This window comes from Passer montanus, unplaced genomic scaffold (assembly GCF_014805655.1).
Source record: "Passer montanus isolate IOZ18808 unplaced genomic scaffold, ASM1480565v1 scaffold39, whole genome shotgun sequence".
NCBI classification, from domain to species: Eukaryota; Metazoa; Chordata; class Aves; order Passeriformes; family Passeridae; genus Passer; species Passer montanus.
The window spans coordinates 7,189,566-7,210,490 of record NW_024368707.1 but is presented as its reverse complement, the minus strand read 5'-3'; the positions used below and the strand labels follow the sequence as shown (position 1 = coordinate 7,210,490).

General features: G+C 45.2%; 1 protein-coding gene across 2 annotated transcripts in view; it reads left to right on the top strand.

Annotated features, from left to right (window-relative positions):
- Positions 1 to 15,948, top strand: part of VAMP1 (vesicle associated membrane protein 1) — a 34,661-nt gene extending 18,713 nt beyond the window's left edge. The window contains exon 5 of one of the 2 annotated variants that reach the window (XM_039717862.1): positions 14,135 to 15,948. In XM_039717862.1, the coding sequence (XP_039573796.1) occupies positions 14,135 to 14,271 (137 nt within the window). In that variant the 3' untranslated portion in view covers positions 14,272 to 15,948. Of the gene's footprint in view, positions 1 to 536; positions 836 to 14,134 lie in introns of those variants that run through there. The other variant, XM_039717860.1, reaches the window with a different exon arrangement.
- Positions 15,949 to 20,925: the final 4,977 nt, after the last annotated feature.

Here is a 20,925-nt window from a genome sequence, read left to right as displayed (position 1 = left end):
GAAGGACATGGTCCTTTTGGATGGAGTCCAGAGGAGGCCACAAAGATGATCAGAGGGCTGGAGCACCTCTTCTGTGAAGGCAGGCTGCAGGGAGAGAACTGGGGATGTTCAGCTTGGAGAAGGGAGGCCTGCAGTGAAACCTTGCTGCAGCCTTCCAGAATCTAACAGGGCTGCAGGAGACCTGGGAAGGGACTGTTTATCAGGACATGTCGTGATAGGACAAGGCGGAATGGCTTCAAACTGAGTGAGGGTAGGTTTAGATTAGATGTTGGGGAGATATTTTTCACTGTGAGTTTGGCGAGGCACCAGAACAGGTTTCCCAGACAAACTGTAGATGCTGCATCCCTGGCAGCGTTCAAGGCCAGGATGGACGGGGCTTTGAGCAACCTGATCTAGTGGAAGGTGTCCCTGCCCATGGCAGGGGGGGTTGGAACTGGATGACCTTTAAGGTCCCTTCCAACCCAAACCATTCCATGATTAGAATTATCCTGGGTTGGGCTGACAGTCCATGCAGGTCCATATCCTATTGTCTACAGGTGAAGCCTGATGAAATAAGGGCCTTGTTGCCCTTGTGAAATCATGGCTCAGGCCTGCTGCTTTGGCTAAGCAGAAGAGGACTGTGGGAGAGGGACTCACCTGGAATAGGGGGAGAGAGAGGTGAGAGTCGTGCTGCAGAGACTGCTGCATGTCCCCATCGTGGTGTATGGTGATTGGCTGACTTGGGCTTGTTGTGCCTTAAAACTGTGTACACTGATAACCAGCTAACTGCTAGAAAAGCCTGGCTTTTGCAATAAGGTGGGCTTTTGATTCTTGCCACCATCTTCAGTGTCAGTCTTGTGTCCACCATTAAATGGTGACCCTGGATGTGTTAGGGTCAGGACTGCAGACCTGAGAGCAGCCAGCGGTGGAGCTCAGTCAAGCAAAACAGGCAGACCTGAGAGACTGAAAGTCTGGACGATTTAAGAAAGCAGAGACACCTGACTCCAGGTGAGCAACTGGGATCAGAGACATGGGGGCTCAAATATCAGCAGAAGAAAAATCTGATTTGAACATTCTTTTGTGAATATTACAGAAGAGAGGTGTCACATATGAGAAGCGGGCGCTACTCACCTTGCTCATTTGGTGCAAGAGAAATAGGCGAGTGTGAATGTACAGACTGATGTGCAGACTGCCTTTATTGTCAGAACATGGGAGGAAGCAGGGCAAATGTTATGGCAAGCAGCTACCAAGGGCCATGAAATAGCCAGAAGAAGACTAACAATGTGGGGCTTGATTTGGGACTCATTGCTGCAATTCAAAGTCGATAGGCAGAGGTTGCTGCCGCTGTCGTCACTGCCCAACTCATGAGAGCTCCTCTGTTTAATCTCCCCCCTTCCAAAATTTGTTCTATCTTCCTCTGCCTATGAACGACAGGAGGAAGGATTATGGTGAGGAAGAGGCCTGGGGCCAACAACAAAGCCCCACAGACCAAAGCACCAGGATGCTAGGTTGCAATGATGGGATGGAGCAGCTTGGCAAGGCAGACCCTTACAGATATTACAGTCATTTCTCCACACTGGAGCAGCTTTTAGTACAGGTTAGAAAACCCTGTGCCTTTTTACTAGATGAGAGAAACCTCAATGTTAAAAACTCCTGTGTGCAGCTGCAGCAGGGAGTCCTAGACAGACATAGATAATGAACTCTGGGCATGGATCCAGGACAAGGATTCTGGGAATGGGTTGATACCCCTGCCCATGGCACAGCCCCACAGTAGCATCAGGCCCTGCAGCCACAGTGGCCACCACCACCATGCCACCTCCATGTCTGGGATGGCAGTGATGGGACCCCACTCGCTCTGGGACCTGGATCCCCTGGGCTTGAAAGCCCCCCAGCTTGTCAGAGCTCCCCATACCCTCTGGAGCCCCTGGATGGTACAGCCACCCTGCCCAGCACTTGGGCAGGATCTGGGTTCCTTGGCAGAGACACTGATATATTGCGTGATTGGTGGAGCTTGCCCTGTGGAGTGTGTGCTCCCTTTTCAGGAATTTTGATTTGAGGTCTGATTGAACTGAATTTACACTGATTCTTTGCTAATTTATAATGGTGTTAGCTATTACCATGGTAATCAAAATCTTACATGCCTGTAAAAATATTTGCAAATGGGTAATATTTCAGTTGATGGACAAGAAGGTTCATATTTGTAAGATACAGTGCCTCCTGGGATCCCTCCTTGCAAATATTTTAGGTCGATGTTAACGGAACAACAATTAACTTTCAAGCCTGCAGTTGGCACAAGTCATAAATTTGACATTCTTTTGCTCACATTCCAGGCAAACCTTGAACTTTATCTGCAGTTGCTCTTCAAGACTTAGTTATAATTACAATGTGAAATTCCTCTGCAAAGGCAGACAAACTTATCCCAGTGTTACCAGTTCGCTTGCTTTTTACCTCGCAGCTTTAACAAGGTAATTTTATTGTGAATCTTTTGGTATGAAAACAGTTTATCAGTCTTACACACCCACTAAAGTAACCAAGTTACTTGTGTAAAACTCATGGCATTATATAACTAAGTTCTTATTGTTTTAGCCTTGAATATTTATACCCCATTGACCTTTATAAGGCCAAGCTCAAATCTATTGTACAGGCAATCTCAAAAACTGCAGGTTTGCAGGGCAATTTGCCAAAAACTACACTGTTGTCATTTTTTCTGAGTAAAGCTGCACTTTAAAAACACAACAAAACAAAACCAAAACCAAAACTCTAGTAAAGAGTTACTTACATCAGAAAAATCCTTGCTACAAATGCATAAAATCACAATATATTTGGCACACCTTTATAATCTCTCCAGTAAATCCATGTTACTGCTATTTCAGTTATAAAGCAATTGTTTGCCTGCATGTTGTTACTTTGAAGTTCTGTTACATTTGAGTTCTGGCAGGTTAAGGTTCTGTTAAATTTAAGATCTGCTAATTTCTGTTAAGATTAATTTCTGTTAATGTCTGCTCATTTGAATTACAAGATGCAGTTATTTTGTTATAGCGATAAGATAAAACCAACTGAAATAACTGATGAAACATTAGTAGCCACCTGTTAAAAAATATAAGATAATAAGTTGTGTAAAATATGTGAAAATACAGTTTCTGAAATCCTTAATGTCATCAAGGATTTTGTGAATGTAAATGTTTCACACTGATTAATTGACATAATTATTTTTAACAATCGCTGCTGTTTTATCTTCCATTGGTAACACTGAAGAATGAGTAACAATTCCAGATCATGACTGTTCTTAGTTGTAAGCGGTGTAGTAGTTTCTTTCTTTAACTCTTATTCTGTTTTAATGTCATGACATGAATTCACTGAATTCTTATGACAGGTATTGTCCATGAGATACTATTTAACTGAGGATAAATGACAAGCTGTCTGCTTTATGAGATTTAACATGTCTTTTTATAACTATCTGCAAGACATCCACCATTTTAGGAAACTTTCCTAGCTGCTGTTAAGGAAAGGCTTGTTTTTAAGGTGTGCTAGGGAGACCTTTCCAGGTAAGGCCTTGGCTCTGGACAAGCCATGGCTCTAGCTGGTCAGGCAGTACTCTGACAAACCCTTGTGTTTTTTGCATAAAAACAATACTCCAGTCACTTTGACTTGCCCATTTGGACTCATGACACTTCTTTTAAAGTGAACTTGGAAACCTTACCTGGGCATGGTTCTCCCTGTCCTCACTAAAAATGAGGCTTGTCAGCTGTTCCCACCTCTGGGTGATAGTACAGTATTTAGGGAACTGATAATGTATAATTTTTAATTACCATCCTATCTCTCGTGTGCTACTGATTTAGTGTATTTCCTTGCCTATGTCTGCTTAGTGTGAGTTTGTTGCTTTACCATGTGTATTGTTTTACTTTCATGTGCATAGTGAGAAATGTGCATGTTGTAAAAAAAAAACCCCAAAAAAGGTGTACAGCTCTTCAAGAACATTTAGATAATGCAAAATTTACACTAGAAGTTTTGAAAACAAATAATCAAATTTAGTCCCCAGCAGAGCGATACTGCTCTGAAGATTTGCATGTACAGAACCAATTTCTAAAAGCTTCAACATAAAGATTCCCAATTAGATGTGCAATGGCAAGGCCCAGCTGATTAACCTAGGGGAGAAGGTGTGCATGTGTTTCATTGCCAACAGGTCGAGGGTGGCTGCCTGCTCGTCTGGACAAACATTGATCACCTCTGAGAGGATGAGGCCCAGTGAAAAGAAAAGTGACCTAATCAGCATCCAGCTCTCGTGGCCGAGGCAGGGGCAGAGGTAGGACTGCCAAATCATGGCTGTCTGGAGACTTACAGGGGCCACCTGCCAACAGAGGTGTGTCATCATCATGGTGTTGAGTTCCTACTAACCTTCTGCAGTCATTCCCTGTTCCAGGCTTCCAAACAGACAGTCAGTGATGTCAAGGTCAACATTTCCAGCTGATGGACTTCCTCCTGCCTAAACAGCGTGGCCCCTGAACTCCAACCACATGAACATTAGAACAGTAGCCATTTATTTCCACTTCCTAGGAGATCTTGGACATTATCCTTTTGTTCTTCTATACTGTGAGTCTCTTTATCAGTGGCCTGGTTGTATTTGATGGGTTTTATTGATTGTGATCTGTATTCCATGTATCTTATCCTGTGTCCAGCAGATGACCAATAATACTTTTAATAAGGTAATGGCCTTACAAGTGCAAATCGTTTTAACATCAGGGTACACAAACCCTTTGCACAGAAAACAGAAAAGGGGGAATTGTTTAGTTGAAGCCTGATGAAATAAGGGCCTTGTTGCCCTTGTGAAATCATGGCTCAGGCCTGCTGCTTTGGCTAAGCAGAAGAGGACTGTGGGAGAGGGACTCACCTGGAATAGGGGGAGAGAGAGGTGAGAGTCATGCTGCAGAGACTGCTGCATGTCCCCATCGTGGTGTATGGTGATTGGCTGACTTGGGCTTGTTGTGCCTTAAAACTGTGTACACTGATAACCAGCTAACTGCTAGAAAAGCCTGGCTTTTGCAATAAGGTGGGCTTTTGATGCTCGCCACCATCTTCAGTGTCAGTCTTGTGTCCACTGTTAGTACCCCATCTTGGGCAGTGCCAGCAGGAAATGTCACTTAGTGGAGGAAAGTGATCTCTTCTGGCTGGTGCCAGGTGCAAGTTTCATGTGCTCAGACAGACCTGGAGACTGGGAATTATGCAGCTTTACTTTTTACAATTACCACTGGAAACTATGGAGCTCCAATCCAGTCGCTTCACAGAGAGAAACTTGTGTGACTTTTATTATCACAATTTCCTGAAATTACTGTTACACTAATGGACTAATCTTCCAGTACCACGTCTCCTACTGGAATTGTGACTCTGTCTTACTGGAGTAACAAAAGTTATTTTGCCCTGAAAATGCCTTTTATAAATTAGTATCTTTTATACTCATTTAAGTTAACAGGACCCACCTAGCAACTACAGACAAATTTGGTAACTCGTAGGCATTCTCTGATTTCCACAGTATGTAAAAGGATTTTAAATTGTCTTCAACTGATTTTTGCAAATTACTTCAGAAATATGGTCCCCTTTGTTGGTGTGAGACAAAGGTAACTTACATTTTTTGTTTTCTTTTGAGGTGAGGAGTAATTAAGACCTCAGACATCTGGACTGATTTGCTGTATTCAAATGACAGTCTAAAACAATTTTCTCAGCATTTTGTCATAGCTGACAATTTCCCTCACCGTGTTGTTTGGGAGAACTTTTGGTCTTTGACTAGATTTGGACAAGAATAGCAGATAATGATAATGCCCATGTATCTGTGTATCTCTCTATACACATACACATCTAAATCTATTTTTCAGAAAACTTTACCCATGTGTTGTTTGGGTTTTTTTAAGAATTGAAAAGCCATTTACTGGCCCTTTGCCCATTTCCAGTGGCCATGACAGCTGTGCTCTGTGCAATTCCCCTTTCCCTCTTTGTCCCCCCCGGTGTCTGTGCATTATCTGCTGCTGGGGCACACCTTGGAGCAGGTATCAGCCCTGAGGTGACTTCCAGTTGTGTGAATATCACCTTTGGCCATGGGTCTGTAAAAGTGTCTGTGTCCCCATGGTCGCACAGGTGTGCTGCAGATCGACTGCCAGTGCACAAAGGGACCAAACATTTATCTCTAACATTGCTACAAACACAATTATCACTTGATTCCTCAAATACTTTAGAGTCAATGCAGACAAGTCTCCTGTTGCCAGCTCAGCTGCCAGTCTCAATCTCCACCAGAAGATCAGAATTTGCTAAGTCTTCAGGCTTGGGCTTTTTCAATTATTACTCACATCTTCCCAGTTTTTGTGCTGTTTTATTTTTTTTTTCCCTTAGTGTATACATGACGTAGATCACGGAAGTGACCATTTTCTGACCCAGATTGTCAGTCAAAAATGGTACCATTTTCCTCAGGCACACTGCACTGAAACAGAAGTCAGTGGTAAGGAGTTATTGGTGCAGTTTGCAAAAGCAACTCCTGTTGATCATTTGGGTGATTGGGTTCACTCCTCCCTCAAGCTTTCCTCACACAAGAGTCTTCTGAGCATTTTGCCCATCCACAGCTTTCTGGATATTTCCATCCAGAGGTATTGACCTATCAAGGTGAGTCACACCTGATGGAACTGGTTTTGACAGTGATGGTTATTACCCTCACTGCCATTCAGGCTCAGCAATTATGGGATAATTTGTCTTCTGAAATCCCAAGTCTTGCAACAGAATAAAAGATCTTCCATCAGGCACTACAAATCATCTTTGGAAGTTTTTGTTCATCATATTTGCTCCACCTCTAACAACATTTTAAATCCAAGGAGCTTTATGCTGAGAAGATCCTTGTCACTGGTTCCTTTTCTTGTGAAATGGGAAGCGCCCTGTTGTTCTGGGCAGTGCTTCTGTATATTTCATCTTCACAAGCTCTGAATGCATGATTGCTTTTTATTGCTACTGAACAACCTTTGAGTAAACATGAATCACTCTTTATGGCACCAAATTTGAAATGTTTCCTTACCAGGTACGTCGATTATCTGCCCAGGTAGGAATTTGATAATGATCTGTAGTGCACATAACATTTTAAAATAGAACAAGCTTGTTTTTTACACACTGCTACTGTCCCTGCTGTCATGGGAGAAAAAAAAATAAAAAAATCTCCCTTTCTGGTATGGATTCCAAGTGTGACAAATTATACATGTTTTTGAGCTACTTGTAAGACCTTTGATCCATTTAATTATTTCATATATCTGTAAATTCAATTGTACCTTCCTTCTGCTACAAAGCAAAACCCAGTGATTATTTTGGGATTATTTCTGGACTGCTTATATTTTTCTTCATTAAAACTAGTGATCTGAACAGTCAAGGAATAGCATTGTGGATGTTGCTGTAAGTTTGTTTGGCCAAAGAAGCCCCAGCACAGTAGGTGGCGAAGATGGGTGGATGTGAGGCTGCACATTGAATGGCTGCTGTCTTCAGCAGGGAGGTGTTTCCCTAGGTGTGAAGGGGATCTCCAAAGAGTGTCATTATTAAGAAGCCATCAGGGATTTGCAGACCAATCTACAGGGCTGTTGAATGCCTTCTCTCTTGCTACTGATGTAGCTTGCTAGGCAGCAGTGGTGTCTGTCCCAAATAAGTAGCAAGAGCATGTCCATGTACACAATTCCATTCTTTCATGTCCCCAGGAGGCTGATTCTCAGTGCAGGTCTTCATTTGTACCTTGTAGGAGCAGCGTGGCTGCAGAGAACCACTCTGGTGAAGCAAAAGGGAGCCCCAGGGGAAAACTGAAGCTCTGTGTGTTATCTGTACCTTTTAGCATGAAAGATGGGAGACTACTGGGCAGAATCATGAAAATAAAATATTGTAGGACTGAGAAAGTCCTGCTGGAGACTGGGTGGAGGGAACCTAGTCTCTCTTCCTAGGACAATGAAGTCAAGGTGAGTGCACCCCAGAAGACTTATCTGGCAAACCTGAATTAGCTTCTGAAAAATGTAGCTGACTCCCATCTGTCATCCATATTTCAGGGTAAGGGATGTTGTTTCTTGGAAATGGTGTATGAGGCAGGGTGCTGAAGAAGCCCAGTGACCCAGACTCTTTAGCCACACAACTTTGTGTCCAAGCCAGCTGCCATCTTCATTACTTGTGACCCGTTGTCCTGCACGAGAGAATCAGAGTCACCAAACTCTACCTCTGCTGCACATCCTCTCATGGAGGATCTCCCAGCCAGATCCACAGCTCCCCAGACACTGATCTCATTCCAGTCCTGCTGCTATGGGACCAAGTGTGGGAATGGCCAGATCAAAATTCCCACCCACTGGCGCAGCTAAGCTAACACACATCTGGAAGCTGGGTGGACAGTCCAGGCTGGAACAGCAGCCAGCAAACCTATAGGACTGGTTCTGCATCTGCCTTGTCCTGAGGGGCAATTAATAAGTGGGCAATCAAGATGGAGCCTCTTTGACGTCCCCCCACCCTCCCCTGCTCCCCCATGTGAAATCTTCAATTTCCTCATTCCAGCCCGAACAATATAACCATTATCACAGCCACCTGACTCCCTGGCTCTCTGTCCCCACCCCTTTCCTGATCTCTCCTGCCTGTTCCTGGAGATCAGAGGCAGAAGCAGCCACCTCAGACCAGTTTTTCATCCAGCAGCTGCTGCTCCCCAGCCAACAGAGATGGCAGGGCTGGGGCTGGTCCCTGCGAGCCCAAGGCAGCAGCTGCCTCTGCACAGCTTGGTGGACGCAGGTGCTCCCTGCTGCCTGCCTGCAGCTTTACCAGAGCTGGTGACACGACAGCCTTGCTTATGTTCAGCTTGATTTTTGACACTGCCTCGTGTGATTCTCCAAATGCCCTCCCCAGGCAGTCCCGTCCCAGTGGTTTCATGTTGCTTCTGTTTCTCGGCTCTGCTGATGGTGATCTCTCCTCTGGAATACAAGCCAAAACCTATACCCTTGAAAAGGGAATCCAAATGTAATTAAGCCCTTAAGAAGAAAAGTCAATCTATAAATCCTGATTCTTTTCTGGGCAAGGCCAGATTTCATAGCCAAATGGCCCAAGGGAGCACCTCCCACCACACCCTTCTCAAAAGGAGGAGTAGAAGGCATCACCCCCACTTTCCAGTCGCCCTTTTATTTGTTCCAATGTTCAATTCATTCTTCTGCTTGAGAGGTTTTATGTCTTCCCTTGCAAGATCTCAGGCTAGCAGTGACGCAATGGTCTGGAAATGGTCTGAAAGGTCTGGAATGGCCCAGGAGGCAAAGAACCTAAATTTTGTTCAAGCTGTAGCTTGATAAATTCAAGTGAAGCATTAGGTTACAAGATACTCTTTGGTGTTGTCTTGGTTTTTATAATGAAGTAATCTCAAGTTTGTCCTCTGTAGGACTCAGAATATCTGGATCCATTCATATTAATTTTTTTTTGTTTGTTTCATCCTTTTAAGCAGAAAAGGTTGGCCAACAAAACGTGAATTGTAGTCAAGCCATGTGACTACTTCTAGTGATAGTGAGAAGAGTGAGTTTTCTTCATTATAATCACTCTTCCATTCTGTCATTTCTTCCTTTAACTCTATATCAAGATTTCAGCTACTTCAGATACATCTCATGTACCAAGAAGTTTATACACCTTGGTGAATTTTGGGGTTGGGAAGGGATTTGCATTAAGTGAGACACATAGGTTGTTTTTTTAGAGAAAAATCTTCCTCTGTACCTTGAAAAATGGTCCACTTCAAGGGGTCTGAGGCTTTTTGTCTTTCATATCCCCTGCCAGTAAAGAATCTCAAAGTATTTGCTCCTGGTATGAGGATGTGTATGTTTATCAGGAATTGATCTTCATGCTAAGGACTTAATAAAATGTTGATGGTATTTCATGGGAGGATGGGTCTGTGAGGATGATGTAGGTATGTACAGAAATATTAAAGAAGGGAAAACCAGCAATTTGTAAAGAAACCAATACTAAATGAAACACAGGGTTCAGAACTGTTTTAAAAATGGAAAAGAAAATTATAAAAAGCAGGATTGAAAACAAGGGAAGGAGAGGGAGCTGAATGGGAAGAACAGTAGTGAATGAACTCAAAAAGAGAAGAAAGTTGTGCCCTCCTTCTCTGCCAGCTGCACCTGGATATGGTGGGCAATCAGTGCCACCACCCCACAGAGCCCTCTGCCACTGCCCTTCATTTGTCCCTGACCCCTTTTGCCTCCTCTTGTCACCACACCACTACCTGGTGGGGCAGGGTTGCTGTTCCCTCTTACTCATCGCTCACCCTCTCTGTGACATTCCAGTGCCCAGCACTGATGACCTATAACAGCACCTGTCCCAGCTGTTTTCTGCTGCGTGTCCAAAAGTGTCCCCCCTTTCACGTTTTCATCACCTTGAATTCATTCCTGTCACATTTTGCCATCCTCAGTCACTAGGCACACTCATGGGATGAAAAATGGGGCGAACACCTTTGCTTGTGGGCTACAGAAACAATTGTCCAGTGGGGTAAGAGAAGTTCCAAAAAGCATCTGGGGTTGTTTACAACTGGAAAAGTAGAGAAACTTTGTAATGTTGCATATAGAAAGGCAGTAAGCTGGGTCAAACAAGGAACAGCTAGGAAAAGGAATCAAAATTAACAGATCTCTCTTGAAACGCATCAGGCACCTGCCAGATGTTGTGAAGGGCAAAACAGTGATCAGGCTGTGCAGGGAGTGCCCAGGGGAGATAAGGCCATCACAGACACCTCTGCAGCCTGTGTGAAGCGCCGAGTGATGAGATCAGGGTGGCAGAACCCATTCTTCAGCAGGGTGGGGTTTGCCAGCCAACGTGTCTGAAACTGAAGCGGCTGCCGGAAAAGGCTGTTCTGCACTGACAAAGCAAACAGTAACAACTTGCTGGGAGCAATGGCACTTGTCCAAGAGTCTTAAAGGATCTCTGGAGTAAAATGGCTGAAACTGCTCCGAGTAGTGTGTACCCAATGTCTGCCCCCAATGTTGTGCCTCAGGAGGGGACAGAGCTGAACATGATGCCCCAGTTTGGCCAGGGGCAGGTGGTGGAACAGTTTCTGGGGCTTGTTTGGGCTTCAGATGAATAAAAAAGATGAGAGATTAGCACAGCTAGAGACTAAGAGAGTCTGGAGCAGCCTGGCACACTGCTCCATGGTGCTTATGCCCCCAGCAGGACATCCATACTGTCCTCTGCCAACCTGACAGTGTGTGTGCTCTGGTCCACTCCTGAAGGTTTGGATGCATGCTTGGATGAATGCTGCCTGTGGTACTGGAGCCTGCCAGGACTTGTGCAGTGGTTGGCTCTTGCTGCAAGACAAAAGATATGTGGTGGTCCAGGTGCTTTGACCCAGCTCCTGGTGAAGGGGACAGCAGCAGTGACAGAGGGATGTGCTTGTGTCTCTTTCCTCTCCTTTCTCCTTTCCTGATTCAGGAGAAGGAGCTCCCAATGCTGCAACCTTCCTGAGGACAGGGGTGAGGATGTTCGCCATTCCTCTGCTGTTTCTCCTCACCAGGGGCTGCTGCCAACTGCTGCTGCTCCTGGAGCCTGAAATCAGCCCTCTCCACTCCAGAAGGGCTTTTTGAATTTCTTGGTTAATTTTTAATCCGGAGAGAATATCTGCTATTTTTCAGCATCTGCTCATCACTCATTGAAGGAAATGCATGGGTACCCACCTGGGTGTGCTGGGAGAAGTGGAATTTTCAACTGGGACTTGTAAGGAGGAGCATGCTTTTGCAGTGGGTGGGAGCTGGATTGACTTAATGTTGTACATCATGCTCTGGAGGGAAGCATGAGTCCCGTGTTTTGTCTGGGACACAATTCAGAGCTGGAGGCCTTGAGAAATAAAAAGACTGATCCTTTTTTTTCTTCTTCTTTTTATTTTTTTTTTCTGGTGTGTGGTTTCTGTTTATTTGTGGGGTTTTTGAGAGGCAGAGAATATGAAATGCTACAGGCACTTTGTTGTCCATTGTAGCTTATCACTGCTCATGTTACTGAAGTCCAGGTGAAGGACACGTCAGAGAAAGTGTTCAGTGCAGAAGATTGGTGTCACTAGGAGAAGCAGACACGCAGCACTAGTGAGGATGTGTCTTTGGTCAGAATTCTGTAACCCTTCAGACCCCATAAAGGGTTCTTTGCAGTCTGATCTGTGATGAACTTGGCAGTTACATGTGAGGGTGAGCACAACTCTCAAGGCTTCTGACACTTTCAGAGATGCCAGGAATCAGAGAATGGTTTGGGCTGTCAGGGACCTTAAAGATCATCTAGTCCCACCCCATTGGGCAGGGTCACCTTTCACTGGGCCAGGCTGCTCAGAGCTCCATCCAGCATTCTCATGTGTTTCTGGAGTGACACCTCTGCAGCTTGAAAAGCAATCCTTGGTGAGCCGTGTCTTTCCTGTGGTGCACGTACACTGAGTTCCAGTGTCACCGAGGTGGCAGGTGCGTGGCTGGTGGGGGCCAGCACACTGACCTGGAGGGTTGGGAGTGGCCTCTCCTGTTCTTGTGTCTGCCAAGTTCCAGAAAAGGGCTTTGGCTGAACACGGTGCCTGTGCTGCCGTACGTGTGCTGCCCACAGCTCTGGAAGCACTGCAGAATGTGTGGTTGTGATATAATGTGAGGTTGAAGCAAACACAGTTTGTTTAAATTATTTACCTCTGCTCAGTGTATGCTTTCTTGGAGGGAGCTGAGCTTCAGCTCTGTTCATAAAGTGCTTCTAAACCAATGTAGTTAAACTGCTGAATCTATTTTGCTGACTAAAATTGAATGAGCATAATCAAACACATGGAACCTATGGGGAAAATATAATCCTGAGCTTTGCTTTACTCTTTGAAAAATATCTGCTCTTTTAATACCACCTTAGATGTTCTGGCTTGTCCATATCCACAAAACAATGCAGCCACAGCCTCCAAGTAATCTTTGTTGGCTCGAGTGCAAAGAACTTAATCTTTTGTTTTGCACGTTGACAAAACGTATAATATTTTGTATCCTATATCCAACAATTCTACTAAGGAGTCAGTTTTAAATGCCTAAATTTAATATTTATTTGCACTGACACAGTGTGCCTTACAATGGGCTGGTGTGCCCAGCAGCTAATCAGATGATGACCAGATTCCTGCTCCTTGATCCACGTGGCCAGGCAGTGATGCCATGTGGCACTTGGCCACGGCACATTTGACCTTGGAAGGCAGCGTGGCTGTCTCCCAGAGAAGCAGAAGGACTAATATTATTTATCCCTGTCTTCTTAATGCAATCAAGTTTATATTTGATGCACTCTTAGTCTCAGTGACATTTTACGTAATAAGTGTTTCATATTTAAAATTGAATGAATATTGCCGTTAAGCACAAGGTCACCTTGTTTATCAGTGACTATTACTTTTTTTCTGTTTCAGAGTATATACTTCACTTGTTTTTGCTATTTAAATCCAGCTTGAGACCTTCAGGGGTGCAGTAATTGCAGACTCTAGTGGGGAGTATCAGAGAGCAGGTAGTGAAACAAAATCAAATGCCACGGTATATTTCTCCTTATGAGGAATACGGCCACTCCTAATGCATTTCTTCCATATCTCCAATATTTTCCCTTCCTTCCAAGTCAGTTTATGGGCCAAAAAGGCAGACAAAGTGCCAGCTCTCATTTCCGGTGTAACGCAGGCCTTGGAATTTTACCCAGTGCCTCTTTTCACTGATGTAATTAATTTAAAAAAAAAATTTACGTTGTTATGAAAGGACAGCTTGAAAAAACTATCCTGACCTTTATCTGAATACCTTGAAAGACAGTCTACCCCTTTGGCTGACTGCTAGCTAGGACAGTCATCCTCACTGTTGGGAATGTGATGTCTTGCTCTGCTCTGAACGTGCCTGCACAAAACTCGCAGTGGTTGATTCTCACTTTGCTGTACAGGTGAGGGTGCCACCAGCACTCCGTGTTTTCTGTGCTGTGACTGAGAGATACTGGTTTAGCTAGACCACAGCAATGGCTCAGAGTGTCCCCTGCCAGGCGTTGTCTGACCTTCCTAATTGCTCCTGTCATTTTGCTCTGGACCCTCTCCAGGCTTTCAGGATAATGAAGAGCCGTGTGGGCGGCTGCTCTGTGGGTGGGTGCTGCAGCTTCAGCCTTTGCTGGGCTTTCAACTCCGCGCTGTCGCTCACAGGTGACTTCTCCAGTGGCTGCCAGCGAGGCTCCTGCTCCTGGCAGCTTGTCCTTCCTTGCTGTCTGCACAGCAGCCAGGGGTCAGCTCCCACCTGGGGGTGTCTGGGGCTGTCCGAGTCCAGCTCCCGTGAGTCCTGAGCCAGAACAGCAGCACCAAAAGTGAAGAGGAAAGGATCTGAGCAAAAACCGCTTCCACCAGCAGCTACACTGTGCCCCTGGTCACTCTTAAGTGTTCCCACAGGTCAGACAATTCAGAGGGATTCAAGGATTGAACGGAGGGAGTGTGGTGGTGCAGGACCTGAAGAGCCTCCACTAACACCCCTGAGCATCCTGTCTTGGCTGAGGATGTTCACCTGGCCGGGTGACTCGTGCTCATCTGAAGGGCTCCCTCTCCTTTAGCTACTGACGTTGACAATTGCAAATTTTATCAACAATGATTTTACAGTTGTATCTCCTGGTGCAATTATTGGACAGCACAGCTCTTGCAGAGAGACACACATTTTCAGCAGTGATTGGTGCTTCTTTTTGGGCAATGAAGCTTTGCCTGTTAGCTGCTAATTAATCCATGTAATGCAAATTGTGATGTATACAGATGCTATCCTTTTGTTCTTCAGAATTTACAAGTTTCTTGATTTCTTTTCACCAGTGCTTTCATCAAACAAATATATTATTTTGTCAAAGAATGAAGTCACGTTTGTATCTCACAACTTTTTTTTTAATACTAAATTATGAAAATTATTTTAATTGTTACAGCATCTGCTAGCTAATTTGTAATAAATTCACCCTCTCTTACCTATGATTATTAAAACAGAACCATCTACCAGTCAGGTGTCATCTCACTTTCTGTCTCTGGACACTGGCACATGTTTTTCCAAGACCTCCGGATTTCTCTAGTACACCAGGACTTTTAAATTCCAAACTCCATTGGGCCAGGTGCCTCCTCAGTCACATATTTCTATGATTTTGAGATGCAAATTTGCTTCAAATACTGATCTGAAAAGATTTATGCTTAGTAGATGCTGTTAAAACTTTTCTTAATTTGCAGAAAGATTTTTATGATCCTCTTGTAGTGTGAATACACAAATTCATTTATTTTTGCATGCAAATGACTAACTTTTCTGTATCAAGAAGCCTCCATCAAAAGTGATCATTATCAACAGTTTTACCTTTAGCCACCCAGTCAGAGGCTAGGCTCTCAGTGCTATTTCTTAGTTTTCAATATATTTTGAAAAAAGCTGCTTCCAAGTGCCGTTAGCACTTGCAGCAATCCAGTTTTTCCAGATTATTTTGAACGCTCCTTATCACCTTGTATGCTTCATAAATTCTCACTTTTATTGTGTGCCATATACCTCCTTTCCATACCCTTTCCTTCTGGTTTTTTCCCCCCCCTGTTGGTTTTATACAAGATTTCTAAGTGTTAACCTTCAAATTCCCTGTTAGGTCAGAAAAGGGCTGCATTGTGTCTGTCTTTTTTTTCACAACTACGGAGACACAGATCTTCTTCATCTTGTAAACTCCCAGCAGTGAAATGTGTATTAATAAAAATTTTATTGCAGCTTTCACCTGGGGAGTCCTGTTTTTTTGATTGCTTGATTTGCCATCAGTTTAACCCATAACTTCCCCTGCTTGAGGATTTACCATTTTGAAATACCAATTTTTGCCTACATATATGCTCAGCTTCACCCATAAAATGCATAAATACATAAAGATCTTGGTTAATGCCTTGTAGGCATTGACCAAGTCTATACATCTACAGGCACACATCTACACACATGTTGTATATCTACTTACAACATGTACACATGCATGCATGTACCTGCACTTCCACATCATGCATGCATGTGTGCAGGCATACAAACACACCTATATGCAATGTATTTTTCAGAGGAGAGGCATTTCTAAAAGTGTGTGCCTGTTGTCTGTAACACAGCCATGCAGCACAGAGTTAGGCTGTCCAAGCTGCCCTCCCTGGATAAAAATGTGTTTTTCTGTGCGTGCATCCCTGAATGGTCACTCAGCTCCTCCACCAAGGGCAGCCCTCCCCCTCCCATACCAGCCAAGCACTCTGTTAATATTTGGACAGGCCTGGCTTTTCTGAGCAGGATGTGTCAAGGAACAGGAGGCAAAGGACTGCAGGTGAGTGGCACAAAGGTGTCCTCTATTCTGAAGTCTTTTATGTTGCTGAGACTTTGGTTTATCTGAAAATGAGAGAGAAACAATAAAAGAAATAAAATGCAGTAAGACCAAAGCAGTGCAAAATATCACCTCATGCTGCCTGCCACCAGAAATGAGTCTCCAGCTCATCCACTCCCTGCAGGATCCTGGGATATCCTGCCCTCCATCTCTCCTAAGCAGCAGGGCAGGGGACAGGCAGATGCTCTTCTCTGCATCTCGACCACGAGGGAAGAAGCTCAGCATTTTAAACTCCCACCTGTTCTTCTCCTGAGCACAATGAAGAGGTCAGTGATGATGACAGCAGCAATAACTTCCCTCACTTGTCCTTGGGATGTCCCTTGCTCTGCAGAGGAAGAGAAGGGTCAGTGATGTGTTGCCTGGAGCAGTGGAGGAGCCAGCGAGTTGTCACAGCTGAACAACGCAGGAGCTGGCCGTGTGCGTGCTCTTGTCACACGTGTGACAGGAACCAAGTGAGCCAAAGCCACACAGAGCCAGGGCCAGGTGTGCTGGCTGCACCGATGTGTCAACTCAATGAACTGCAGGCTTGCTGTTCCCTGCTGGGTCAGAAGGAGACGCAGGAGCAATGTGGCATCAGCAAGGAGAGTGCCAACCCCAGCAGCTCCAACAGGGGGAAGCGTTTTTAGCTCTCTAGTAGCTCTCTAGTAGCATCAGCCTCCAGCTGACCACTGGGTGCAGCTCTGTGCCTAACTCCTTGGGGCTTGGCTGCTTTCTTGTGCCTGTCCACTGGGGTCCAGCCCACTTGCTACAGACTTCTGTTCTGTTGCTTCACCTTCAGTCATAAAATCTCTTTTCCCCTGAAGGAAATGAGATGTTTGCTCCCTCAGAACCTCAGGGAGTTAAATAAAAGCTGAAGAAGTGAAAGGGTAGAGGAGGACAGAGAGAATGGGTATGAGAGGACACCAGAAAGAAAGCACAGGGAACCAGGAAGATGTGGAGTGACTCAGAGGTTTTGATCCCCGTGGTGGGTAGATGAGGTGTGAGGAGGTCTCGGCAGGATGAAGCACTTGTCCCTCTGCCCCTGACACCCACCTGGTGCCTGGGTGAGATGGGCACTCACAAAGATGGGCTGTGCCAGGGCAGCTCTAGGTGGCTGGTGCCTGTGCTGGGACTGAGCTGATGCTGAGGCAGGAGGTGGTGCTGGAGGGGCCATCTCAGCTTTGCCAGTGCCTGGAGAAATGTGTGTTTGGGAGAGGAATTTCTGTGTTGGGGCAGGTCAGGTTAGGCTTCACATCTCTCTCAAATGATGCCACTGCTGGAATGATGTGAGCTCTTGGAAGTTCTGGAGGAGGTAAACAGGGCATTGATTTATTGATAGCACAGTACAAAAGTCTGTGACAAGGGAAAGAAGTTGAGCAGCCTGTGACAATGGGTGTTGGGAGCAGTGGTAGGAGGGTGCAGGGCAGTTTCAGTGCCTGGGGACAGGGGAGTCTTGTTGCCTCCAGGCACTTCCCTTCCTCACTGGCCAAACACAGCTGGGTGATTGCTGGGCTTGGTGCTGTGGGGTGCACACACAAACAAATGCTACATCTCTTGTCTCCCAGGCTCAGTCCTTGCAGCCAAGGGATGGGTCCCCATTTCTTAGCAGCTTTGATACAGCCTCATTGACTTTTGACCACCTGGTCACCTGTAGCCAGCTGTGTTCCCTCCTTGGCTGCTGCAGTGGGTCTTTCTGAGCAGCAGGGCAGTGCTGACCCTGCTGGAGAGCCACAGAGTGACCATGAGCCAGGACACAGGGCAGGGTCCTCACCAGCCTGCTGAAAGGTGTGTGTGGGGATCTCAGGGTCCACCTCCTCCCATCCTAGACCATACACAGCAGGGATTCTGCCTGGGGGATGGATACTGTCAGTGGACCCCTCTCACCTGTACCATTTTCCTCTCTGGAAGAGCATTCACCTTTGGGAGGACCCTCTTTTCACTGGGTGACCTTCACTACAGGGGTGGGGGTGCAGGAGAAGTCCCACACTTGCCACCAGAGCTGCTTCACTTTCACTCTGACAAAGCTGCAGGGAAAAAAACCCCTACATTTAAACCCACTAACTCTTCCTACACCAAGCTTGGGAGCCTGGAGGCAGCAGGGAAATGAGGCACAACCATTGGGGTCGAGGAGCCCTTCCCAACCTGCAGTGTTTGAAAGCAGTCACCTCTCTGCATATTTGCTTTTTAGACTACTTTATCTTTGTGAAAGACTTGGAGGCTGAAGCGGATTTATTTTTCTTCTTTCTCTTTTTCTCTTTTTCTTTTTCTTTTTCTTTTTCTTTTTCTTTTTCTTTTTCTTTTTCTTTTTCTTTTTCTTTTTCTTTTTCTTTTTCTTTTTCTTTTTCTTTTTTTTTCTATTTTTTTTTCTTTTTCTTCCCTGCAAAACCTTCTTCAGCTGGAAAGAAGATGGTTGCTCTGCAGTGGCATGAGCCAGCTCCAGCTCCCCTTTAGCCCAGTGGGCGTGCAGTGCCACCAGCAGCTGCCAATTCAGCCCTGGCTTTGCAGGAAGAAACGTCAGTGGGGATAAAACAAGCTGCAAGAAAGGAAATGGATGAGCTCCGAGGGTGTTTAACTGCATCTTCTCTGTCTTTCAAACACATGGGGAGAAGTTGGCTGCTTCTCTGCTGATCTGTTTCCTCTCCTCACAGTAACAGAACTCACCCTCACTGTGGCCAGTTAAAATCATGGATACACATCTGCAGGAAACCATGATAACCACCAGACACAGCTCAGAGGTCTGGATACAGACTTACCCTTTGCATCCCAGTCCCTTCCTCACCCACCAGTTCAGTCCTGCTTGGAAAAGCCTCACAAGGAATATCAACTCTTCCTGCAGAAGCTGTGCTTAGGAGCCTTGAGCTGTCAGATGTGGCTTTGCCTGGTGCTCCCACTGCCCCTCCAGGGTAAGATCACACACACCTACCAGCACACCCTGTGAGTCCCTGCCAGTCTGAGATGCACTCACCTGTGCTCCCTGGCCCTACAGGCCATTGTCCAGCATTATCCATGCTCTCAGAGGGGCACCCACACATTCCAGCAAAGCACAGCTTTACCATGAAGGCATCGAGTTCAAGGGAGCCATTCAGTGGTGCTACAGCTGCTGGGAGAGCCTGTGGATCTGTTTTCCTACTCAGGGAGATCAAAACCTGCTAAATCACTATGTGATGACAGATAAGGAGGTATCAGTGAGCAGAGGCCTAGACATCAAGGGGAAAGAATGCACTCATTGTGATGAGAGAAGCAGCAGCAGCCAAAAGCAGCAGCCAAAGGACCATCTGGTTCAGCTAGGGGAAGCAGGTGAGGCCAGGGGACAGGTGCTGGTGCACTGAGGGAATCTTAAGTGATGCTGTGGAATCAGAGGAGTGATGCTGGGAGGAGACTCCAGAGGTCTCCAGTCCAACCTCTGACTCACTCTCAGGTCACCATAATTTTGTCCAACCAAATATGGAAACCTTCCAAGAGTGGAGATACTGCCACCTTTCTGGGGACCTGTTCCAGTGCTGCTTTTTTACCCTTCTAGTAAAAAACTCATTCCTGAGGTTCAGCCTGAACACATCAAGTTTCAGCTTGCTGCCACTGTCCCTTGATCACATCAGCTGTTAATATTGAGAAGACCTTGGCTCCGTTATCTTTGTAACCACCTTGTAGATATTGGTAGGAAACAACACCGGGTGTAAACTGGACACCAGGCAAGTACCAGGAACACGGTAGTTTAACAGACATCTCCAGTGTAAAAAATTCTGCTGTTCAGGGCTGGTAGAAAGGAAAATAAAACCAGTTCATTAATATCACATGTATGATGTCACAGGTTGATTAGATGGAACTCGAAAGCTAAAAGAGGCTTTTCTCTGGTGCAGCTTAGTGCCAGCCGTGAACTGCTTGAGTTCATACCTGGATATCTAGGGAGAGAGCAAATATCAAGAGATAAACCCCAGTAAGGACTCTGCCGACATGGGGAAAATAGCTTCAGAGTTATGGACCAGTGAATCATCTCTCATCATCATAATGGCCCTCAGGCCTATGATTCTCAGCATGACACGACAAATTCCTTCACCAAACCATCACTGAACTTACAAAAGATTTGTTAGCTGTAAATAGCAATTAAGTCATAGAGCAGGTGGCCATCAAAAATAAATTTGGAGCGTGTGATCATAATTTCCTTACATATAAATTCTGTGGGAAGATAAATAAGAATAAGCCTGCACTGCACATGCATGTTTTGTTTCAAAAGAAATTAAACCCCCAAGGAATTTGAGACTCTTTAGTGTGGAATGCAGTGGTAAGGAAACTGCATGTGAAAGATGCTCAGAACTTCTGACAGAGATCTGGAACATGCAAAGCAAAGAAGCAAAAGCCCCTCTGTAGCTACCTGGATGAACAGCCATAAAGTGAAGGGTAAGGAGAAAATGTTCCTTCATATGTTTGTAGATATAATGTAGCATTAATCTGGAAAATGGATTTTTTAAAGAAGAGATAGCTTTTCATTTAAGTAAATACCTCAACCAGGAAGGAGAAAGTGGCTTGCAAAGAGGATGAGGTCAAACCTAAAAATATTTGTTAAAATTAAATATATATAAAACGTACATAAATGAAAGTCTTCAACCAGGAAAATGATAATGA